Genomic DNA, 26064 nt, shown 5'->3' with positions numbered 1-26064 from the left:
TTCATCCACTTATATATTTATTTGAGCATTAAAACAATTAGATGGATAAATTAATTTAAAAGGAGATATGACATGTATGTCCTTTACGTTTAAATATTCATTTTTTAAACAATTATTTATTTATCTACTTGTGTATTTTTAAATATTCATTTTTTAAACAATTATTTATTTATTTATTTGTGTATTTTTTTTTATGTATGAACGATTCAATCATGATGTATAGTGTTCATTATATATTTTAGATATTTAGTTTTTATTTGCACGACCCTACAAGCTGCCGAGCTTTAAAATTGTTTAACATAAAGGCTGTCTATCCATCTGTCCAACACCAAATGAAAGAACCATGAGAGGCTTCTTCTATTGTGAGGAGCAAGGCATAAATCGACATTTTAATTAGTTTTTTCGTTAATTTCTGATTGGCTAAGAAAGTGGCACGAGATCTTTAAGCCAATCATAACATTTAGCTATATAGCGATGAACGTAAGTGGGCTTGAGAGTGACTTACACCGCGTCACGCAGACGCAGAGACGATCACATGTAAGATGCAAATTGAACTTTAGAACAGGATTTGCATTTTGAGGGGACGTCAAGGCATCATCCGAGTGTCACGATCTCATGCTGGAAAAAACAGACTTGATCTTTTTTCCAGCTCTTCGATCCAACAAGAGCGGGCCGTTGTGGAGACACTTGACAACATGGGAATGACGTTCGTAGGTAAGTATTTACGCGTCGACAACGTAGAATGTACAAGACTGTTTACAGAACAATAACTTATCAGACAAAACACACTTGGTGTTCACCACGGCGTTTAACAATTCGTTTGTGCACGGGTATAAATTTTAAAGGGAAGTCAAGATGGGAACTACTTGCGATTTCTAAAGGGCTAGTTGTTCCTTAACCGCTGTTTAATTCAAACAGGGTTTGAATTTTTTAATTCAAAGCAGGGCAGTGACCGAGAACAATTAAAACACACATACGGTATACAAAGCCCTGACGTATGGGCTCCTACCTGACCTAAATCGTCCATGCGAGAATAATTAGCTTTATTAGAGCTCATCCTAACATACCGTGCGATTGCAAGCATTTTTCCAGCTTCAAACAGCAATGATATTTTACTCAATGGTATATGGTAATTTTGCCACGTGTACTGAGAGAGTCTATCATCTTTTACATAGATTTGATTTGTATTTATAAGCACACCGCTCTTGATTTCCGATTAGCTCCGATTGAATGTTATATTTCTTACGAGATAATACTGGGACTTTCCTCTCCCGTCGATAAAATACGAAAAATCTAAATATAAGAGTGAAACTCGATTGTAAAGACCGCGCTTTAGTAATATGTAAATCAAACTGACGTTTAAATAACAACATGAGCGTGACAAAAGAGGTAAGTTTCTACAATAACACTGAATAACAATACAATACAATATACGCTTAATCCATGTAAGGTCCCGAGGGAAACAGTTTTGTTTTCCCGAGAGTCCTGATGTTTCCCGAGACGAAGTCGAGAGAAACATCAGGACTCGAGGGAAAACAAAACTAACTAGTTTCCCGAGGGACCAGACATAATTCGTCTGGACGAACTATCCAGCTAAGTGCGTCTAAAGTAGATACTTTGTCCAGACGCATAATGCGTCTTGTGCTCGTCTTTATACTAGATGAATGACGCTGGAAGTTGCCCAAGTTCGTCTCAGACGAATTATGCGTCTCTAGCCATCTAGTATTAAAAACGGCCAAATTTAGTCACGATGATAGTTAAAGCTTTCGCTTGTTGGAAAAAGCGAAAATGCAAAAGAAAAAGCTACTTGCATGCAATCATTAAGTAAGTACCTATGCTTCATATATTTACATTTACATAATAAAATCACACCAACTAAGAACTTTTTTACCTATCAGACAGCTTACTCTCTATATAGCACTATGGCTGAGGTGTATAAGGAAGGCAACTGGTATAAAGGACGTACGTGAAATGTTAAAGCAAAAATTGTAAATTTATCCTAAGGCGATCTCGTTCCCTCGTAAAATAAAATTTGGTCTTCGTCAATTTAGGATCTCCCAGGGGTTAGGAACATGGCTAATAAGTGGGGAACAGGGAACAAAGACAAAATATCTCAGGCAACTAGAGAACATAAACCATTTTAGAGATCAAAAAGCTGAGAACAAGTTTGGAAGTAATTTCGGGAACAAGGAAACATAAGATTTCGAAAGGGAACTAGGACGCAAAAGGGCTTCAACATTTGCTTCAACCGATTCTTTCGGGGTGTCTTGAAAACGAAGACCCTAAAACACTAAGGCTGTGTTCACACCTGGTGCCCGAGCACTTGTGCCCGGGCACCGGCACAAAATGGTGCTGTGTTCAGACACTAGGTACCCGATATGTTGATGCCCAGTTCAGTGCCTGAGTACAAGGTCGAGACCTTGTACTCGGGCACGGGCACCGTGCCCGAATTCTGGAGTGGGCACTTGAAAAAAGTGTGTGTTCACATTAGTGCCCATCAAGAATCGTTCTCGGGCACCGTACTCGGGCACCAAGTGTGAACGCAGCCTAAGACCTCCAAAAATCGAAAACGAAGAAAGTAACCCAAAACCCTCAATTTGGCTAACGCTAGCCCTAAAGTTGGTTTTTAGGCCTAGGGTTAGCCAAATTGAGGGTTTGGGGTTACTTTCTTCGTTTTCAAGGTCATCCGGGGCCATCCTTTCGATTTTGTTGAACGATGTTGAACGTTGTTGACTGCTGCTGGTGGGCAAACGATTTCAACAGGCTTTTATATTAAACTAATTCAACATCGACTCAGCCTTGGTTGAAAAAGTGGCGCGAGAACTTTGAACCAATCACTGAGTGAAGTAATGCAAAACCAAATTAATTCGCTAATTACTTTCGACACTCAATTGAAAACCGCTATATGGGCTGCAGTACTGATAGCTGGTCGTATTAAAACGTAAACGGTGCTTTGACTTACTAACTTTCGACATACGCTGAATAATAAATGAAAGCTAACTATTCGACGTTCGGGTCGTCGGTATCGGCGTTTTGCAGAAAAAAAGGCAGCCGTTGGACCGGAAACTTATGCACGGGCGCGAAAGAACAACTTATGAATGCTTCAGCGCACACAAGACACTGCTCTTCTCTTGTTGGAGAGCCTTTTGGACGTGTCTTGAAATGATCTTGGTTAATTTTTCTTGGAGTTTCCTAATTAACATTGCAATTGTCATTTTAATTTCAGAATTTTTGCACTACTTTGTGAATGGTGTACTCAAACTTCGTAGTCTTCCAGTAGTTGTCATTTATCTACTGTTTGTTGCTATCTCTCCGCTTTGGATTCGCGTTTTTCGTCCTTTACAACTCCGCAAGGTGAGCACAATTGAAGAGGAAAGTGACCGTTCTCACGCTAGAAGACGAACAAATCGTCCTATGGTTTGGTGGACCAATTCCGCTAGTGTTGTCCGACGTAAATACATAAAAGATGGACAATGGACCAACAAACTGGATAAGTTTGACCGCTTGATGACTGGCACTAGTTAACCTTCTTTGATATCTTCCCATAAACCATCGCTAGTTCCATTTCCCCGCGTCTTCAGGTCCACTGGTTCGTCTGGACGGACAAAATCGCCTTCCTAGACGGACAAATTTTATACGACTAATTCGTCTAAAAATTTGCTCTTCCCGTTTTCACATCAGGTGATTTGTCCGTCTGAGACGATTTGCTCGTCTTCTATTGTGAAAACGGCCAATAAATGAAAACTCAAGAGAAAAAACAGATCTTTGCTTTCCTAGAATGGAATTCTTTCACTTCTTTATCAGGAAGGCGCGCGGAGTAGGGCGAAGAAACTCGCCAAAACGTGAAAAGCACATCCAGGGAATGCAGACCCAACGTTGTTCTTCTCAAAACCTATTCCGTTGTGTCCTGTTCGTTGCTAGGGCTCCTTGACTTAGAGAACGATTTGGTCTTGAATTATTGAACAATTTCCGTTTGGACAAGCCTTAAAGCAAGGGATGTTTGCTCATTTTGATTCTCATTCAATTAAACAGGTTCTCGTTGCTTACAACTTTGGCTGCAGCTTGATCAGTCTTTACTCCGTTGGTTTTATCGTTGCAACTCTTGCTAGAAACTGGCCCCGATCGCTGTTTGACGTGCAAGAGGACGCGCTGGTGAAGCACGCTTTCTGGGTGTATTACATGACGAAGTATTTCGAGCTCTTGGACACAGTCTTCATGGTTTTCAGACACAGACAAAGGCAAATCTCAGTACTTCATGTAAGATTTAAATTTAAACTGTTTGCTAAGTCACAATCACAGATATAGACCGTTTTTGTCTTGATGCTAATCATCCTCCCTAGCCTCACTTTGGAGCAAAGATTCTTTTGAATTTTGTTCGTGCTAACGAGGCTAGTGAGGATGATTAGCATAAATACAAAAGAATAATTACTTAGCCGCCATTTATGAATACGGTCTATGTCCAGGGACCCGTTTCGCGAAAGTCCGGAGAGCTTTTCGGTCCCGAAGTGCCATTTGTGAACCTGCCAACCACTTGTTCGGGAAAGCCAATCTTTGCACATATTTTCAAGGTAACAAAAAGCAAACTGACTGTAAAGTTTGTTGACATAAATCCTCTCCGTTCATGAGATACAGAGGGAATTGTAACTCCTGAAAATAGCGCAGTGGGGAGAATCCCGGATTCTACGTCATATGTGGGTTGAATTTGTTGGTTTTCTACTCAGCTCAGAGAGGTTTTTCCTGCGTACTTCGGTATTTTACTCTCCTCGAAAAGCAGCATTTGATTTAATTTGGTCTGATTTAATTTGATTTAATTTGGTCCCAATCAGTAGAGCCCTCATGCTTGGCTAATAACCATGAGACTTAAATAAAGTGATTGTTATTATTATTATTTATATCACGTTCTGATTGGTCAATGACGAATGCATTCATAGGTTGTAGAGTGCAAAAAAAATCATGCAATGCAACACAGGCGTTGCTATGGAAACACAGCGATAAAGTAATTTTCATAACTATATAATAAAAAAAAGGTGTGTCCTTGGTAGTGCATTTCGGGGTTTTGTTCACTTTGGATGTTTTGAACGTTCTCAAAATTGTAATCGTGCCCATACATCACGAAATGTACTCTAGCTCGCGTTACTCATCACATGGTTTTTGTTACTAACCGAAAAACTTATGGGTTCTTTCGATTGTTTAGATAAGAAATAGACTAAAGTTGCGTTCGTTACTGTTTGCCCATGCCCTGAGCCGTGAAACCATCCCGGCGAACAATCTCAGAGTTAATAACTATTGACCGAAGTGGAGGTGGCTAGTGGTTTATATTGCGGCGAGGTAAATGTCCACCACTGGCACCGGCATTGAGATGAACTGTTGTTTTAGCATACACTAAAACAGTGAGATAGTATAGCACAAAAAAGATGATTTTAACTCATTTATAGTCCTGAAACGATTACAATATTTTCGGGCGCAAATCCCGCGCATGTTGCTCGGAGGAAGCTCGGAGATGAATAGCAAAGGATATTCGGATTTTGAGTAGCCAATCAGAGTGCCAGATATCCACCGTTTTAGTAGATACTAATATTGGTAACAGCGAATGGATTTGGGGCTCGTTTTAATATCTTACCCAGCAGTCCATCTCGAAATCATAACAGTTATAGTTGATTTAAGTAGACCCACCCCCTCTCCCCACCGATTTCAAAGAATTAACACTCCATAGACCGTATTCATAATTGGCGGCCGAGAACTTTGTGTCATCATCCTCACTAGCCTCACTTTGGAGTAAAAGTTCTTTTTGAGTTTGTTCGTGCAAACGAGGCTAGTGGGAATTATTAGCGTAAAAACTAAAGAATAATTTATGAATACGGTCTATGAAATTTATGTTTTTTAGGTTTACCATCACGCTTCCATTCTGATGCTGAGCGAATACGCAAATACCTATGGTAACTGGCCTGCCATTTCCGTACCCCTTGGTCTAAATGGGATCATCCATGTCTTCATGTACTTCTATTACGGCCAGTGTGCGCTTTACCCCAATCAGAGACCAGCATGGAAGAAGAGCCTCACACAGCTGCAATTAATACAGTTCATGATTGGCCTGTGCCATATGATCGTAGGATATCTGTATCACGGATGGTGCTATTATGGAATATTTTACGAACTGACGATGATTTCACTGTTTGGTAACTTTTACTACCGAGCCTATCTTACAGAAAGAGCGTCCGCCAAGAAGCTCGAGTAACACAACCATATTAAAATCAAGAGTCCATCATCCAAGAGTAAGATTTACCCAATTTGGCTTATCCCCCACCAGCGTCAGGAAAGTGTCTATTTTTAAACCAAGTTTTGCGGGAAAATAAACAATAGCTATATTCACTGTTTACAAATAATTCTTTTGATATTTAAATTTTGCCAACCACAGAACAAAAAAACCTTGTTTCGATAGCCAATAGATTATATAATGACAAGAGGTGACGTAACGGTGAGTATCGCTATGGACAAAATGGGCTAACTCAATGTTGTACCCGATTCAAACCCTTTGGGAATAAAACGTTTTGTTCCAGGAATTACCATATCATTTAAATGTGAATGCTTCATCATAATGTAAATAGAATACACAGAATCTTATCCTCGGGAGATTCGAATTGAGTACAACATCGAGTTAGCGAATTTGAGCTATTGTTTATTTTCCCGCAAAACTTGGTTTAGAAATAGACACTTTTCTGCCCCTGATGGGGACAAACCTGACACCAGATTCTTACTCTGGGGTAATGCACTCTTGTATAAATTATATCTCATTTTCCTTTAGTATGGTCCCTTGAGGATTGTCTCACTTGCATACAAAAGACACATGATGCCATCAACAAAATCTCCTGGCGACGCTTCCTAACTTTTTACACTCTGGCATTCCTGGTCCTCATTGTAATGATTAACAGACGCACGTAAAATGAAAATCCTGCGCGTGTATCACGAACAGAACTGAGACAATAAATGTTACTTTGAAAGACAAAGATTATTTTGGTGTTCTTCAACGGAACTGCAGTATTAGGTCTAAGCATCGATGTTGAATCGGTTAGCCTTACTGTTATTTTGTTGGGTACCCCTATTAAAATACCTTTTAAATTCTTATTTGGGAATTTTTCAGCATCTTCTCATGTTTTTTCTTTGTTTTGGTCGTAGATAACTATCCTAAGTTTAAAATGAGTTCAACTTATGTAATTTCACGCCGAGGGAACCTAGGGTTTTGTTGGATAGCATCTTATGCTGACATTTTTCCTTTTTGGTGTCACTCACCGTAGACCGCCGTGATTCTTTTGATCAAAAAGGATAACGACCTCTGCTTGTTTCCAAGGGTTGTGTTTAGAATGGATCTGCCTCAGTCAGGTGGGACGGTATACATGCTGACAAATACATTACCAACAACTTCAGGGACAAACAAGGAGAAGAAAACCGGTCTTTCTGTGCGCTTTAAGTTAATTAAGTATATCGTTTGTAGGGTTAAAGGAAGGAACTTTATTTGAGTGTCTAATCTTCTTGCGCTGGAGCACTAATAGACCATATTCGTATTCTCGGTATTGGACTGGAACTAGCTTGCAATGGAGGCTAATGCGGGGGAATCTTTTCAAATGCAAATACATAGCAAGCTAGTTCCAGTCCAATACTGAGAATACGAATATGGTCTATTGGGGATATTGTAAATTCAAATTAACAAATCAACGCAAATCAAATCAAATGTTGGTTTTTGAGGAGAGGGGAAAACCGGAGTACCCGCAGAAAAACCTCTGGGTGCAGAGAAGAGAACCAACAAACTCAACCCACATATGACGCCGAGTCTGGGAATCGAACCCGGGCCACATTGGTGGGAGGCGAGTGCTCTCACCACTGCGCCATCCCTGCACCTGGATGTGAGATGGTAAAGACCCAACGAGGCCCATGTACGAATCTGTACTATTCAAGCTTGAAGCACTTGTTTGAGAATTCTTGGTTATTAATGACCGCCGAGGGTGTAGCGTCTAACCTAATGTCATGTATTTGTCAACTGACTGCGGCACATCGATCTATGCATTCCAGTCACGACCGTTTCCGAGCTCGGAGGTCCGCAAATAATGAACTTCCGACTCTTCTGCACAGGATCAAAAATTTAAGACAATCACAGTAGTTTCCAACGGTATCTAAAATAGTCCTTTAGTGTATCTGCGCGTATTTCGGTTGTTATCGATTCCTGCATGGTTAGGCCTGATCTGATTGTGTTGGTAAGATCGCGAAAAGTGCTCATACAGTGATCGATTTTTCAAAAAAAGAATCCTTGAATTTTAGGAAAAAAAGTTTCCCTGGTAGCAGAGGTCTCTTTTCTTTTTGCGTTCGCTGGGCTGACGAGTGCGGGAAAAGAGACTTCTGCCATGGATCCAATTTTACTTTGATCAAACAGCCTTCCATACCCCTATACCGTACTCTTCAAACCGCATACCCCATGACATGTTTACTGAGTGTGACTTTAGACCGCTGCGTCTCGCGCACTGCTTTACAGTGATTCCGCTGCTGTTAAGTGAGCCCACACAACATGAAATATCACGTGAGGATTTGGTCGCTAAGTAACCGCCGCCGCACTCGTCAGCCTAGCCAACGCAAAAGAAAAAAAAGACAAAAGACCTCTGCTATCAGGGAAGAAAAAAGTGCGCAAAAGTTGCTAATAATGTTTGAACATTCCCTTCGCGTTTTTAATTAGTATGCTATATTTACTGGGCCTTTCAATAACATGCGGACTCTAAAATTCAAAGCTCAATCGACAAGTGCGTTTTTCGCTACCGTCAATCAAATGCTCGGCGGCTCCTCCCACCTTCCGATTATATTGTCTGAATCTGCTCAATGATTTGATTTGATTACTGTACGCTCGACAATAGTCGGAAGCTTGGAGGAGACGCCGGACATTTGATTGACGGTAGCAAAAAACGCATTTGTCCGTTGACTTTTGAATTTTAGGAGTCCGCATGTTATTGAAAGGCGCAGTAACAAGAATTGGCTTTCGCAGTACTTAGAAATGATCCTCAAACGCAACACTGACTTAGTTGTGTGTTCAATTATCAACTCCATGATCACACAAATAACCCTAGTTTGCTGAAAACCGGTCTTCGATTCAAAATGTTGTAACTTGTTCAAAATACAAAGAGAGAGCTAATATGTTGTCCCAAAATGCAAAACAAATTTTCAAAAAGTGCCCAGCGCAATCGAAGTAGGCCTATTTCTAGTGCTGACTTTAAGAATAACGGCGTCAATTCTCTGGACAACATTACGGTTTTTGTGACGTCATCTGAAGTCGGTCTTTTTGAAAATTTCGTTTTAAACTTGGGTTTATTTGCGCTCAGGTGAAAATTACACAGGCACGTAACCAGGATTTTATGTGGGGGGGGGGGGGGGGGGGGGGGGCTAACGAGGCCAAAGTGGACCAAACTACCGAAATGTATTTTTTTGTTGTCTGATTCGTTTGTTTAGGAAAGTAGCTATACATGAGAAATTGTAACGGCAAAGTACATGGAATATTTTATCACAATTGCTGCTAATCTCGCAATCTGATTTGCTAATCTCGAACTCTGAAAAAAAAAAAATTCCTTTGACGTTGATATTGTGGTAAAAAACAAATCGAAGTGTGATTTAGCGTGGTCTGTACTCTTATCGACAACGAGTACGCGTCATTACAGTGGTCAAAATGTTGTGGACTCACGAGGCGCAGCCGAGTGAGTCCACAAAAAAATTTTGAGGAGCGCTCATTGAAATGTTCTGAATGGCTCGAGCTACTAGAGTGCAGCTTGTTTTAGTTTCCTAGTGAATACATTACTGTTTTTTCCATTCTTTGATTTTGTTGAAATATTGCTGTTAAGTTTTAAACTTCAGTTTAACCGACTCCACTCCTTAACTTGGATATTGAGTGTAAAAATGCGGACCTTTGGGGTGGGGGGGGGGGGGGTGGTGCGAACGCACCCCGTGCACCCCCCTGGTTACGGGACTGCTACATCACGCAAAATGAAGTAATTTCATGACACCCCAAAAGTAGAATGAAACATTGCAATAACCACTTAAAACTGTTGAAAAACATAAAAGAAATACAGCAAAAGAAAAGAGAATCGTGAATGGACACAAATGGAAAAGATTGAAATGGATTGCATTTGGGTAATCTTGAAAAATTGTGACGTATGGTGGCGGGAACGCGGCAACCACGACAAGTCACAATTATTCAAGATGGTGGCGCCCAGAAAATTTGAAAGCTAAAACAAGCGTTTTTGAAATTCATTTTTTTCGGATACAAACGGTTTCACTGGAAAAAGTTTGAACAATTTTAATTGTTAACATTACGTTCTGTGGTTTGAACTTATTTTGTTGTTTTAGTGGAGGTTTCCTTTAAGTGGTAACAAAAAAACAAAAAAACAAAATAAAACAAAACAAAAGAGAACCAAACAAAACAAAAAAAGCAAGCCCGGTTGACACACCGTATCACCCAGTGCGGCCAACAAATAAATATACTAGGTGAAATGTTCATCTTGCCTTTTCCTTTTAGCCCATCAGACACTTGAGCCTGTCTAGCTTGCTAGCGAGTTACTTGGCGATGTAATCGGTGGCGACACTATTTTTTTCCATTTCGGACATCAGGAACTTTTGTAATCTAACTGAGGTGTAAATTTAGCATAAGAAAGGTTGAAAGATTATGGGGACCTAAGCAAGGGCGACAGCGACCTTGCTATTTTTGCGCGGGCGTCCACAACGAAACGATGATGCCGGCGAGAAGCGCGTTTTCCTTATATGGTTAAGACCTCTTGACCCTCAAAACCAAGTGAAGAACAGAATGATGGGTAATCCTTGTTGCTATTCCAGTGATATGGCGTCCTCTGAGGTGCGTGAGGTTGTGCTAAACGGCGGAGCGCCGTGGGGCTTTAGATTACAAGGTGGAAACGAATTTAGAGCACCTTTGAGAATCGCTAAGGTTAGTTGTTATGATCCATGTCTTAAATTTGAATGTCAGCGCGGTGGTGCGAAGAAATCTGTTGCAGACCGGACGTATTTTAGAAACGCTACAGACGCTTACTTCAAGCGTGGAAGGTTAAGTTCGTTATGAACAGCAAGCCGAGTTTATTTTCGAGGTTTTCTTTTTGATTTGCAGAGCGACTGTCTCACATAAATTGCCACCAATAGGCTCATTCGTTGCTACCGAAGAAAAATCGTTGAGGCCTCTGTTTTTGAGGATCTAGCGAACAGGGTTCTTTTGCAAATTTTGAAGTTGTGTGAAGTCGATATTTGATAGCGAGCTTTGATATGACAGCTCTTTAAAAAGCGCTTGTATACATTTCAACAAATTTTCGTTTTTTTATTTGTTATGATAGATTCGATGCTGTGCTTGATTTCTAATTATGATTTATGTCGTTTTTATTGGTTAATTCCTTCAAGTTTATCGCAGATCCGGGGTGCAAAAACGGTACTTATCATATCAGCCATGTGGATAGTTTACACGATGAATCGTTGTTTATATATTTTGCGCCAAAGTAAATCCACTGTTTTGTTGCATGTTATTTCCTTGCTCTTGAATTTTTTTCTTAAGCTGATGAAAACTCCTTTATCTCAATAAGTATATTTTAGCTTACATCATTTTCGTGCATGCGCTAATTGAAACCAACATCCTGTGGTTTCATTTTGGTCGTCCCGTAAATGATATTAATAATATCGTTTCCTTTAGTTAGAATAAGCTCGAATTCCATAAATTATACTTGAAAATCTTTCAAATTATTGGTTCACAATGGAGAAGTTGTATTTGAACTTTAGCTTTTCATTTTCGTCAAGATATCCTTTAAGAGCTCGTGTAAATAAGTTCTAACTTAATGTTTTTTATATCGAAAAATACAGCTGTACATTTCGGTGTAAATTAAAAATGGACCTCGCCTCTAACTTGCCGAGTTTGAGGCAGATTTCAGTTATCAACTTGAGCATTTATTCATATTTAATATTATTATTTTACTTTCTTTTATCAAAAGTACTGTCCTCTGTCACAGGCGCAAGCAGCTTACATACTAGCTTAGATTGGTAGGAATTTTTATTCGGATTTGCGGTGAGACAGATGATAGCCCAAGTTATGCTGCTGGGAGTTTTGTCTATTTGTTTTAACAGTAACTTGGAATTTTTGTCTGGAAAGCTGAATTCTATGGATTTTTTAATTAAGACGTATACACTCAAAATTCAACAGTAAAAAGTTTCTGTGGAAAATTAAGGCTGATATAAATCTGTACTTACATAGATATTAATTTGGGTTGAAAACTACTTGCAAGATTGTTGAAATATTAAAATTGATTTTGACTTGGGGATTTATTTGCTTTTGAATATTATTCTTTGTATTACTGCACTCAATACAGTTCAGTTCAGAGCCATATATGGTTGTTTTAAATTCTTTTTTGTCTGGCCAACCCTCTATTTATTAATTTTTTGCTCTGAAATCACAACTTTTTTGTAAGAAATCCTTGAATTTGTGTAAATTCAGGGAGTTTATTATAAGTTTATTCAGCTGCAACAGGTTTTACAAGTACTCATCAACCAGTGACATGTTGACTTAAGCTGTTAATTAACTTGTACATCACATTCAAATAATTAATGATACTGTATATGGGTCATTCCCCTTGATGACAAAAATAATAATTATTAATAATGCTGTTTTTTGTGAAACTAAAATGTGTCACGTTGAGCTTCTGCAATATTATTTCTTTACATATACAGTATATTTTTCATTTTAAAATATTTTTATATTGAAGTAGGGGAGATTTTAGGTTTACATGTATGCTTTACATTCTTCTTTACAATAGAAGTTAAGATTTCTACCTTTAAATAATTTTTCATGACCTTTCATGGTGATAAACAGAGGTATTGAGCAATATTATTGTCATCTACATGTAATATCATTGAAATTTCTGTCAGTGTTTTAAAGAAATATTTCTTGCTTGTTAGCTTGGCAAACAACACTTTTCATCTAGATTAAGGAGCATTATTTCCTTATCCAATGAAAAATGTTTGACTGTCTATGAGAAAATTATTTTTTTTAGCAGCTATTTGTGGACTGTGTTATTATTCTTATCAGGTTTGATAACCTTGTAATTGACCTCAACACCATGTTCAGCGCATAATAATTATTTAAAGGTATCGCAACTGCCTTTCATACTACATGTATCATAGGTGGGGACAGATGTAGTGAAAACTTTTACTAGTAGTAATCTGTATTGAAGCCTTATGCAGAACATGTATCTGACAGTGGCTACTCTGCCTGTAGTTAACATTATTTTGGCTGGACCCACATACAATGTCTTGAAATAACTGAGGATGATTTACAGTACTTGTGAGACTAGTCTTCTCAGATAAGGACGACAAATCATGGGTCCCATCCTACAACCCTTGTCTTCCCAATTAAGTGAAAACTAATGCGCCAGGCTACACATGTATATACATTGTAAGCTGGAGACTTAATAAAGTCTCAATAATTATCATTGATATTGTCAAACAGTTCATGGCTTATGCCAGCGAAAGTTGCTATAGATGTTGACCTTAGCCTCTAACGGCAACAGGAAAATCATTCTCAGCAGTTTAATAATAATAATAATAATAATAATAATAATAATAATAATATTAACGATAACAACAACAATAATAGTAATAATAATAATAATAATAATAATAATAATAATAATAATAATAATCAACCTTATTTAAAGAGGGTGTACACATAACAGCTTATGCTGACAAACCAGTGGTCCTCAGAAAGTAAAGTTAATGGTAACCAGTGCAAAAACTGAGGTTGGGGGTAAGCAAGGGCATGCTCCCCGTAGAAACTACTTGCTCCGATAAAACCCTCATGATGATAATGTATAACACAGAAAACCAGCTTTCTGAATCATGCCTTTTTGTGTCTGGTTTTAAGGTGACTCCCAGTAGCAAAGCTGAAAAAGCAGGAATTGTGGAAGGACTGCTAGTTCAGTCGATCAACGATGCTGATTGTGAAGGCTGGACTCACAGTGATGCTCTCAATAGTATTAAACGGACAGGATCCATGCTAAAACTTATTCTTTCTAGGTGAGTGAAAGAAGGATTTCCCTAATGGGCTTCAAGCCATTTATTGAAGCAACAACATGTTTGTTGTATCATAGTAATTGCTTCAAAGAAAAAAAACATGGTTAGAATAAATAATTTATTATTACTGTATGTGTTACAGAATCTTTAGGTACTGACCTCCAGAAATAACTTTGTGGAGTTAAAAATGCCTGGACATACTATATATATATATGGAGTACATGTACAATGTGGGTATTAATTACATGTAAGTAAATAAGTAATGGATCAGGGTTCAATCAGGAGTTACAGTGAAGTGAAGTTAGCAACTGGTTTTATTATCCAGTAAATGACTCTTGTTATTGTCAAAATGAATAATTTGAACCTTAGATTTGAGATAATCTAGCACTAAAAGTGGCTGCCTTCTCTGAGTGAAGTAGTCAAGGCTTTTTGTCAGTTGTCGATACTTATTGAAACCACTGACAATATTTTGCTACACACATAATTACACACTACGTGTTTTTTGGGGGACAGGGCTCCAGGAGGAGTGGGTGAGTTAATCATGGAGGGGGGAGGGGGGGGAGGGGTTTGGCAGACAGGATGGAAAATATCTCCAGATTTTATATCTCCAGAGGTTTGCACCTCTGTGTACACATACTAACAGTATTAACCCTTTCACTCCCAACAGTGACACTTATAGATTTTACTCTGTCTAACGCCAGATGATTTTACTCGTCAATGTGGAACCCCACAGGAATGAAAGGGTTAATTAATGTAATGGAGCAAGTTTTTAATTGATGCATTATTATACAATCAATTTTTTGTACATGTACAGTACCGCTCAAAAGTAAGTTACCACCTTGCGCCACGTTTCATGTGCTACACGAATCACGTAGTGCGCTATGCGGTTCCTCTTGCGCATGACGCAATTTGCATAGCGCAAGAGTAAACAAAGCGTAAATTTCTGGCATAAATTAAAATTGTTATGCGAAATCAATCAATTTCACTTATAAATTATCGGTCTGCAGTACAGTGAAAATCATCATTTTGTGCGATAGTATCTCACTGTTTTAGTATAAAACAGCTATTCACCTCTGTCAGTGTTGGTGGCTAGTGGTGGCCGCAAAGCTGCTTAGTAAATACTGTATGCACCTCTAGATCTTTTCTAAAATTAAACTGTCCAAGAGAGGAGGCTTTGACATTATCCTTGATTGAATTTCAAATTTCTGGTCCTTGAAATTGAAGGACTTCAAACATTTGAATTGCCAAAGGTGGCACTGCTACTGTTCATTCTTTTACATATCTATAATAGGTCTAATATATTTTATCGTGGTTTAAAAATAATTCATTTAAACTGATCGTAGTTAATTAATTTTATTATTTATTGTCATGCATTCATTAGCATAATAAATGTTCATTGGATAAATATAAAACTGGTTTCATATGCATCGATGCCAGAAAATGTTTGCTTATATAGAGCTTATGGAGTTTCTCTCGACATGCATTTATGTCTTTTGTTCACTGCTTCCTCATTCTCCATACATTTATCAATGATAACTTGTAATTAAAAAAAAATTGTTTTCACTAATAATGGGGACAAATGCAGTTTTAAATGGCATGAAATACCCTTGTAAAAAGCGAGAAATTATATCGTAGAAAGTTAAAAGAAACAGATCGAAGAAAAAAGTCAAAGAACCACACGCAAGAGTCGGCCCATTTGAAAAAAAAAAAACAACGACAACAGCAATAGGAAATCCAACACATTGAGAAATTTGTTTCGATTGATTTAATTATTTAAATTTATTTGTAATGTATTTTAAAAATACTTCACTTCAAGTAGGGCAATGTTTTTTGGCAGTGATTGCTTTCTGTATATTATTTTTTTAATTGGAGGAAATGTAAAAATAGCAAAATATTTATGCGGCATTTTTAGAGCAAAACAGAGTCCAACTCCAATTTAAATACTTAGCGGAGGTGTTCTAGAAAAATTGATGCGAGGGAATGGTAACGGCAATGAATTTATTCAGTGTATTTCCTATTCACACCTTCAAAATTAATGCACTGTTTACAAGTAATCAATCTGTGGGTTAGACCAGACATCAGCATATACAGGCAGCCGCTATCACTCCATTAGTGATCTCACCCAACCCATGAATGAATGATATGATGGCTGACCTCAATATGGGGAACTACATGCCCTACTCTTTGTGACAAGTGTGTGTGTTCTTTGAACATTGAAGTGCTGTGAGACAGGGTCTACAGTTTATCAACTTTATCCGAGAAGACTTGAAAGTCTAACCATTTGCAGGTGTCATTATAAAGGCAGCGCTTTCTCCTCAGTTATTTAAAGACCCTTTCGCACAGTAGTCCAATGCTCAACCAACTGAGTCAACCAGTTGTTATGAAAAAAAAACCACCCTAAGGAAAAATATGGCCAGAATAGGACAGTGTTTTTTGTCTTATAGTACCTCATTGATATTGAACAGCTGTGGGTAGATTTCTGTCTATGCACACATATACCGACTATTTTTAGTTTTTGTTTACTTAAGTACATGTAGATTAATATTAATGTACACATGTATAGATTTAGCTTTTCCTTAATTTTTCTGTATTAATTTGTGAAACAGTATACAACAAATGGAAGGTAACTGCTCTTCATAAAAGCATGAAAATTCTCTTATTCTAGTTTTTTTTCCTTTTTCAAGAAGTTGCTCTATTGCTGTTGATAATGGGAAAAATGAAATAAGTTCCTTTGACTTCTGATGAATTGCAAATTTTGGCCTGACATCTGCATGTACATGTCAAATTTCTATACTCATCCATGCTGTGTCAGGGAGTCATGCTTTATCTCTGACCTCAATTAGCTCTGCGGCATGTACCAAATTAAGAGCATTATGTTTTTTTGCCTGAGGGAATGCATTAGGCGTGTTCAAGTCTTTATTTGTGTCATAGCTATATTGAGAATTTTTACTTACTGTACATGAGAGATAAACAAAGTCAATTTCAAGATAAAACACTGAACTCATTTGCTGTAACCACATCCTCCTGTCTCTAAACTGATATTTTGTTGTTTTATCCTTTATAGAAATTTAATTTTTGTCTTAACATTAACTTTTTAATCTTATTCGGCATGATATATATCAAATTTCAATGTGAAAACAATACCTTCTTGAATATTTGGTTAATTCTGTGCAATCTTTTAGCATTGGCGGGAATTACTTAAAAGAAAGATAACTGACGTAAAATGTTTTGTGGTTAAAAAATACCTCCCCTCTTTTAATGCTTGTCATCATTGAATGTGTTGATTGATTCCAATGAGCTGTTTCCCATTTTTGGAATGTGTTTGTTTTCATACTTTGTTATCACAGCTAAAAGGTTCAAAGCTATTAAATTTCAGGCTGGGTTGAACCTGCTGATAAAATGGGATGCAAATTTTGAGGGCAAGATATCTGGAGCTTTATGTTAGATTCTAAGGTAGAAAGGACCACTATTTCCCTCCTAAAATATGGCAAATGAGACAAGGGTGATTACAAAAGCGACCTTCACCTTCAGCAGGTATTAAAGTCATTTATATATATGGTTGAACTACCATGAGCAATTTTGTTGCACTTGAAATCTGCGTGGAAGTTATAATATTCCACTCTGAATTGTGCCAGAAGATAATTATACTTCAGTGGAAGTCTTTTAGAATGCTTGATTTTAGTTCAGAAAATGTGACTTATTTGTCAAGAACTCTTGCAATGTTATTATCAAAGCTCTTCACTGCAAATGCGATGTCTTCATATACACTAGAGTATTAATTTTATTCATGCAGGAAGCATACAGATCATGACCTGTTCCTTAAGATGATTAAGTATTTACTATGTATTTCTTAATTAACCAGTATTAGTAAAGAAATGCAGGTGTTTCAATAAAAAAGTGTTTTGTTAATTTTAAAAGCAGTGGTTTGTTCTTGAACCAGTTCAGTTTGGATCAGGAGTGAATTGACACACTGCTCACTTCCTTGCAGATCAAATTGATCAGATACATAATTGTATGGTTATAATTCCTTCAGTTTTTATTTGCTCCATGTTTATTTGTTAAGCATTGATTCTTTTTTTTGTTTTTTAATGTACATGCACTACTAATTACAGTGAACTTGAGAGATTTTAGATGGTCTGTGGGCTTTGAATAACCAATCCATGAAATACAGATTCTGGTCTGTTCATCCATGTAGAATAATGAATCTCTCTTTTTGTGTTTAGTAAGTTAGTCTCTAATATCCAATGATTTGAGATATATGACATAAAGTAAATAAATTGCTATTAAACGGGAATAAAATTGATTAATTTTGATTTTGTCATGTTTCATGTTTGGTTTTGAATTTTGGCAATTTACATACATTTGCATATTTTAGCTTCTGGTCATAAGTGTGAATTACATGATAAAATATTATTTTAGCAACTTGTTCAGTTAAGTTGTGGACAAAAATAAAGCTCTAAAGATTGAGTTTAAGTTTTCTTCAAAGGACGTTGTGAAGTGTTGTTGTACATCAGGTATTCAAAATCCTATTAAATTCTTAATGATGTGAAGAAAGAACATTTTTGACCTCTTGTTGTGTAAGAAAAGGGATAAAGATGAAGTTCTAAAGATCCAGTATCATTTTCCAGTCAAGGATTTGTGAAGTACAGTGAAGTTGCTGGGGTGTCAAAAATCCTGGGTTGTTAAAACTGATCAGTTTAACCCTTATGTTCCACTTGATTTGCATTAATTGTTATTTTCATTTTACAGTGTCCCCATTTAGTGCTCAATCCAGCGCTAGAATGATTAGACACTTATTAAGTGAAGTTCCTTTCCTTTTCATAAGAGTGTCACTTCTATGTAGGTTGTACTCAATCTAACGTCAGATGATTTTGCCCATCTACAGGATGTATGGGGGCCATTTCATGGGAGAACGTTTTAACAACATCTGGGTCCACTCATATACATGTAATTATATCATGTCATGTCCCCTTTTAAGTACTTTCACTTCTGAAGCGGTCAATGTGAGAACAGAGGAGTGGTATGGTGCTGAATTTGTACTTGCATATGTATCATGATAATTATTGTGGTTGAAATCCTCCTCTCAGTGAAGAGCAGACTTGTCTGCAATGGTCCTGGAAATAACTCCACCATAATAATTGTTTCCCGTCAAATAACTAAAATCCTTTTATTTGCAGACGGCCTGCTGCCTCACCACATCCTGCTTCCAACAGTGGAGGCTTTTTCTCGTCTTCATCGTCATACACAACAGATAACATAGAAGATGGTAACATCACTCACATCTCAAGGGTATCTTTCAAGCCGTCATTGTTGTCTAGCAATTCACTGTCTTATGCTACAATGCCAAGAGGGAATGATAAGCGAGATGATTCAAAGAGATGGAAAGACGTTGAAGAAAATAACAATGTTGACGCTTTTCCTACCAGAAAAGGTCTGTTTCTCTTAAAGGTGTATTCAACAATATGCTCTGCTTTGCAGATTCTGTAGATTTTTTTTAATACTTGTGATAGTTTATTTTATTTGAAGCTGCTTAGTATGATAGGCTGAAAGAATGTTGAGAATCACCTTTTGTGTTGAATCATTTGGTTGATGTGTTTTAAAAAGGTTTATGTGTTTAAATGAGTATGTTGTGGTTTGTACTAATTTTTTTCTTGGTTTAAAATATGTCGAAGCAGTTCACTCTGTCGATTATTAATTATTATAATCTGAAACAAAGGAAAATCAAAATTAAACTGGTTAAAAAAATTTTGAATCAGCAAAAATGTCAACCACAACATGTACATAATGTCATCAAATTGACTGGTACATAGTTGAGACGATTTTGCACTGGTTTAATTTCCCCTTATTTCTACATATTTTCTATTCACTGTAAAAAACTGAGGATAAAACATATCTAAACATATTTAGAGATACTAAAAACTTTTCTAAAAACTTAGTTAAGAAACGACTACGTTTCGCTGTTATCTAAACATCATTGTCAAGTCCAAGTAATTTAAAAATTGCAATCTAATAAATGCTAAAAAAGCAATAGTCAATAAGAAGCCTGTATAGTGAAAGAAAGGAACAATGAAAATTGAACAAAAAGTTTGGCACGGATGGGGTCCATCTGGATATTCAAACTAGGCTTGAGACTCTTAATAAGGAGCATTTCTCAGACTAAGCAATCAAATTTGCTTCTGGCACTTTTGTAAGACCTTAAGTTGGTATTCTTTCAGAGATCTTTACACAAACGCGAGCTTGCAAAAAATGTCGACCAATTGCCGAATTTTTGTGTTCAGCAATGTGTTGGTAAAAGTGTCGGAATACAGCCCAAAATACATGTGTTCTGCACCATACAGATCACATTTAAAATAATAAACGACGCATTGCCGATTCACAACTGATGGCTTGATTCCTTAATTCTGCTAGCTAATGTTGAAACATTGTCGTTTCTTTCAGTTTTTAACAAAGTTTTAGTATTTTTAACTATACTTAGATATGTTTTATCACCCTTTTTTTGCAGTTAAACATTAATTTTTTTCCAAAATCACTTCTTCTTTGTATATTTTCTTTTGCCAAAAATATTTCAAAATGCCCTTCTTCACAACCCAGATTACCTCCTATGCAAAGCCTACATGTAACTGAAAGCCCTGCAAACTACTTTTTCATCTGACCTCAGAATGATGTCCAGTTGGGTAATCATTGCCAAAACTTTTTTAGGGGATTTATCAAACTCCAATGAGTGGAACCCTGACATCATATCTGGGGTGGTTCGGCCACCAGAGCAAATTAAACTGGTTCATGATATAGAAGCAATAAGATCTGTTTCAAGCTCATCAACATCTTCAGGTATATTTTGTACCAAGTGTTATTGTTTTCCCTTGTTACACTCACATTGTGTACATTGCAACAGTTCTGTAATTTTTTTCTTTTTGAACTTTTGCCTTGTGGTAGTTTCTTTGTTTTTACACGATGAATTAATGTTAAAAGGTTGATGTCTTACTGCTTCTGTGTCACTGTTGAATTTTTGCTCTTCACATTTTCTGTGTGGCAAGTTTTTCTTCGACATTTTGCTAGTTGGCTCACCATATTTACTGGTACTTGATTTAAATACCGCAATGTTTATTAAGTTTTGAGCATCTCATATGTGGTGTTTACAAAATCATTTAAAAGTGAAATATGTTAAAAGTTTCACCGGTTATTGTTATACCGGCAAAATTCTAGGCCTTAACAATGTAACTGCACATTGCGAAAATTCTGAAGAAAGATCTGCAAAGTAATATTATTGTCCACCTCGAGCTTAGAAAACTTCTCAATAGAGGAAAATAAATTTCTGGTTTACATGTAGATTACTGAGCCATAACATGTACTAGTCTTTGTGGTACAAATAAAGGCTGCATTCTTTTGATTGGCTGCAGCATTTAACGGAGGGTGGTGACCTGTTAAATTCAAATCCCCCACCTATCTTTTAAGGGTGTTGTTGATAAAAGTATCCATCTGAGTTCAACTTTATGACAGGCACAAGGTGAAGCTGTTTAGAGTAAATGCTGCATACAAGCCTTGTTGTAACAATGTTACCTCATAGATTTAGCACCATTACAGGGTTTTTAAATAAAAGTTGTTTTTACCAATCATTAAATGCATCCAACTTACATGATAATTGGCCATGTTTTTTAAACCAAAAGAAAAGAAAATACTTTGCATACAAAATAAATGCAGTTTCCTTTCCAGTAGACATCAAGGCTCCCATGACATAATGTGCACATACTCGAGATGTATTTAAATACACTGTAGGTTGATTGATACTGTGCTGCAACAAGAAAGACCATTTAATTTTTTTGCCTTTCTTCTCTGTTGTATTTTTCCTTCTTTCAGAACCCAGTTCACATGTAAGAGCTCCTATGGATTCACGAGGATTTGTTGATAAACCCCGACCAATTGGAAGAGGAGGAAGAAGGTAAAACAGGCATAATAATAATAATCCTTTATTTTCACACGATGGTGTTTTAAAGCTGAACAGCTTGTGGGGTCGTGCACAAATGAAATGAAATCAAATGAAATCTTGGCATATTTATGCCAAGTTAAATTTCTCATACAAGAGCAATTTGAAATGACATGATCAGATAGGCCCTCCAGATGTTTTGTTGGAGTTACATTGTAACTTCAGTTGTGGCATCTCTTGCTCTCCATAATGTCTTATTCAGAGTGGACAGTGTATCAAAGCAAAAAAAAGTTTGACAGGCTTAGCATCAAACCTCCATTTTTTACATGGTTTGATTTATGCGACAGCAAAGGGATCCTTTTAAGTGCACGACGCACAGACACACCTGCTTACTTGCAGTGTCTCATTAAGCTAGTCTATGCATCAGCTACACAGGCCTTCTGATATTACGCGATGTTGCGATTTCGCACAATTGACCTCAAATGGCATCCGATCGCACAATTCACGAAAAATCGCATAATTCACAAAAGAACGCACAAAACTCATAAAACAAAACATAAATCAACAAGTTTCTTAGGAGTTCCTGCATAAATACGCCATTTTAAAGATGATTTACCTTGGAAAACAGCTAAAAAGCCTTCGTTACCTTCAATTTCGTAAATATTCGAAGTTCAAGGCGTTATTTTGCATGTGGGGGGCCTGGTATGATTCTCGTTCTTAAAGAGTTGCCAATTGATGTAACACAAACACGCCCTCTGTTCAGATTAGCAAATCAGTTCAGAAATATAATACTGCACACAAAAACAAAGTGTAAGAAGCCAGTCGTAGCATACAAGAATATTAATAATTATTGATCATTCATTTGGCATGTTAGCTGTTTCCTTTCAACTTTTAACGTCACTGGTGCACCAATAATGCAGAAGACCTCATTTTTTTTACTTGTCCCAACTAATGTCGATCAAGATTCATAATTACTGTTCCCTTATGTTCAAAAACCTTGAAAAACAAGCTTGAAAAACAAGCTTAAAATTGCTCAGAAAAAAATCGCACAATTTACAATAATTATTTATCGCATAATTGGCCTTTCTAATCACATAATCTGCCCTGCAAATTTTGCACAATTTGCATTTTTTCATCGCACCTTATCAGAAGGCCTGGCTACATGTAGGTGTTTACAAGAACAGAGTTATTGTTTTCAAACTCCTTCATTGTTTACCAAGAGAAGTAAAGTTGGGAGGATACTTTGCCATGTTCATGGCCTGTTTTTCTTAACTTACAGCTGTAAGTTATGATACTTTTGATGAGAATGGTAGGAGGATGCTGTCTTTTTTACACTTATGGAAACTGACTTTATCTCATTGTGGTAGGGATGATGCAGTCACAGTAGTGAGTCAGAGCACTCACTTCCCACAAATGTGGCCCGGTTTCGATTCCCAGACTGGATGTCATATATGTGGATTGAGTTTGTTGGTTCTCCAGTCTGCACCGAGAGGTTTTCCTCCCTGGGGGTTACTTACTCCGATTTTCCCCTTTACTCAAAAACCAACATTTAACTTGATTTGCGTTATTGCTGATTTCAGTTTACATTGTCCCCAATTAATTAGTGCTTCAGCACGAGAACGACTAGACACTTAAATAAAGTACCTTTCCTTTGCGTTTCCTTTCCTCCACTTTGCAATGCTATTTTAAACATTATGTTTCACTGGTAATTAATTCTGGAAATAATGTGCTACTGTTTGGTGGTAGCCACTTAGCCGAGTTGATTTGTTTTTAAATACTATTGTCTGTTACTGTTCATAAAGGTGGTTGTTGTTGAGAATAAAAGTAAAAATAAACTTAAATGCAAAATCAATGAATGCACCAATAAACATTGATATAGTGGTTAAAAGTAAAATGTAAATTTTTATGTAGTAATATAATTGTTCTTTGTCCCCAGTGGTAATTTCTTAAATGTGTGAAATTAAATATTTTCCTGTTTAGTATTTAGTGAAACAAAATGAAATAATTGTAATAATTGAGTGTTTGGTTTGTTTATGAACTGGCCACATTCTTTTAGGAACCATTAATAGCTATAGGGTTTTTGGAAAACTCTTGATTACAGTTTTAAGTTCTTGTGGATCCATGTGATTAATTATTTTACATTTGACTGACCAATATGAACAGTTTGCCATTGGAAGGAGCATTACAAATCTTCCGCAAATTGTATATGCCATTTGAAATATTTTTTATCTGCAGTTCACCAACATCATTCATGTATTGATAGTATTTGATTGATGATTATCAGCTGTTTCAAATGTTGGGAAAATGAGAAGGGTTGACATGGAAAAGCACACTTTGCCGCAAGAGAGAGCAAACCTGTCCTTCTAATGTTTTGCTTTATAATCTTGATAGATTCGATGACAGAGGTTTTGAAACACCTGGAATTAATTCACAGTTAGTATTCACTTTAATCATTATTTCATACAATGTATCCACATTTAAGGTGATTCCCTGGTTTTGCATTGCACAACCCTACTGCGCATGATTTCTTGCATCATTGGCATGGGCATGGGCTCATGCACATTGATAAAATGGCAGATTTTCATTGACGCCAAGCTTAATCTGTTGAGGAATGGCTATTTTCTTCTGAATATTTTTGCTGAGAATGGTGTTGTACAAAAAATCAGTAAAAATGTTTGTCCAGTTTTTTGGCAATTTCATAAAATTGTAGAGAAGGAGCCATTACAAGTTGAACAGCTCACACTCAAGTTCAATTTCTTTTGGAGTGTCAAGTACTCACAAAGGCATTCAAATACATTTGTTCAGTAACGTATGTGAATTAACCATAGAATGACACCTGACTCTGCGTTATATTAAGAATTACATTTATAAAATCGAGCTAATTTAATTTCCAACATTGGGGGTATACAGCAATTGTCAGAGTGGCTTAAAAGCTGTATTTGTTGCATCATACCATGGAAATGAGCATGGTGACCCCTCTTTTATTACATTTTTTTTATCACCTTGACGTGGTACAACAGTGTGTGAAGTTTTATTAGAAATCTATGACAAGTTCTACATTCATTTCTAGGGAATCACCTTCATAATTACCTACAGTACTAAAACCTTTCATGTTTTATCAAGTCTGCACGTTTACTCATCACGAAAACACAAATCATTAACAATTCTTACATGTACTGTTAGATGTATTGCACATTTAAATTTAAGTAGACTCGATTTTGGCATCTTAAAACTTGAACATCTCTATCAACTTAATTACACATTGGCGGTACTTGGGAGCCTTCATTCGTAGAGCTGCTACAAAAAATTGCATTCGAAAAACTAATAATCTTGAATAACTGGTAACCAAGGAAGTTAGATTTTTATTTTATGTTCAACAAGTACAGGAATAATAATACAGTAATTTCACTGCTTTTACTGGAAAATAGTCATCGATAATAATTATTGATGACTATTTGAATCCTGTAAAAGCAGTGGAATATTGGAGTGCAGAAAAGTTATTGCTCCATCCCCAAATCAAATCGTACCGTACTCACTTGTACTCCAGTGAAACACAATTGCAATTGGTAATTCAGTGAAGTGTTCACATAAACGACACATGTAGGGAAAAGTGATCTTTAAAAGTTTTGAAAATGATGTTGTCCATATTTCACTTCTTATGCATCAAGTGATGTAGATGTACATGTGTAGGCTATCTGAGATAGGTCTGTTATGGGAATTTAAATTTTGTGGTCACCATAAATTGCCCCAATGCTATTAAACAGATCCTTTAATGTTATTCATTGCTGGTGTAGCTAGCAGGAATAATTGCGCACATGTTGCTTGCTGTGGAGCTGGAAACTACAACTTATGGACACAATTTTACATGTTTAAATCCTTCCAGCTCTTGAATCATTGCTCGTGAATACTTGTCATGTAAATTTATGTTTAAGTACTTGACTATTAGATGGCATTTTCACATTGACTTTCTCAGTTTTGAAAATTATACTGTACATAAAGATCCAAACATTGGGGTAAAGTGTTTTTTTAAAGCTCAACACTGTAAAATTAATATTGCTTAA

General features: G+C 36.8%; 2 protein-coding genes across 7 annotated transcripts in view; both read left to right on the top strand.

Moving 5' to 3' along the window:
- Positions 1-513: 513 nt before the first annotated feature.
- LOC138003206 (very long chain fatty acid elongase 5-like) lies at positions 514-7004 on the top strand. Its single transcript, XM_068849160.1, has 4 exons — positions 514-714; positions 3227-3354; positions 4033-4257; positions 5885-7004. Exons 1-4 carry the CDS (start codon positions 696-698, stop codon positions 6233-6235), a joined length of 723 nt encoding a protein of 240 aa, XP_068705261.1. The 5' UTR covers positions 514-695; the 3' UTR covers positions 6236-7004.
- A 3846-nt stretch (positions 7005-10850) lies between these two features.
- The window catches only part of LOC138004324 (sorbin and SH3 domain-containing protein 1 homolog), a 43297-nt gene continuing 28083 nt past the window's right edge, over positions 10851-26064 (top strand). The window contains exons 1-6 of one of the 6 annotated variants that reach the window (XM_068850801.1): positions 10854-10966; positions 13934-14085; positions 19260-19513; positions 20782-20910; positions 21937-22018; positions 24395-24436. In XM_068850801.1, the coding sequence (XP_068706902.1) occupies positions 10862-10966; positions 13934-14085; positions 19260-19513; positions 20782-20910; positions 21937-22018; positions 24395-24436 (764 nt within the window). In that variant the 5' untranslated portion in view covers positions 10854-10861. Of the gene's footprint in view, positions 10967-13933; positions 14086-17458; positions 17617-19259; positions 19514-20781; positions 20911-21936; positions 22019-24394; positions 24437-26064 lie in introns of those variants that run through there. The other 5 variants (XM_068850803.1, XM_068850802.1, XM_068850805.1 and 2 more) reach the window with 5 other exon arrangements.

Source organism: Montipora foliosa, chromosome 5, assembly GCF_036669935.1.
Source record: "Montipora foliosa isolate CH-2021 chromosome 5, ASM3666993v2, whole genome shotgun sequence".
Taxonomy (NCBI): domain Eukaryota; kingdom Metazoa; phylum Cnidaria; class Anthozoa; order Scleractinia; family Acroporidae; genus Montipora; species Montipora foliosa.
This window is presented reverse-complemented; position numbering and strand designations above follow the sequence as displayed.

Bases quoted from the DNA above. Each gene is read 5' to 3' on its own strand.
- LOC138003206 (XM_068849160.1), top strand. The intron at 3,355-4,032 runs GTGAGCACAATT...TCAATTAAACAG, and splicing joins GTCCTTTACAACTCCGCAAG to GTTCTCGTTGCTTACAACTT. The intron at 4,258-5,884 runs GTAAGATTTAAA...TATGTTTTTTAG, and splicing joins GGCAAATCTCAGTACTTCAT to GTTTACCATCACGCTTCCAT.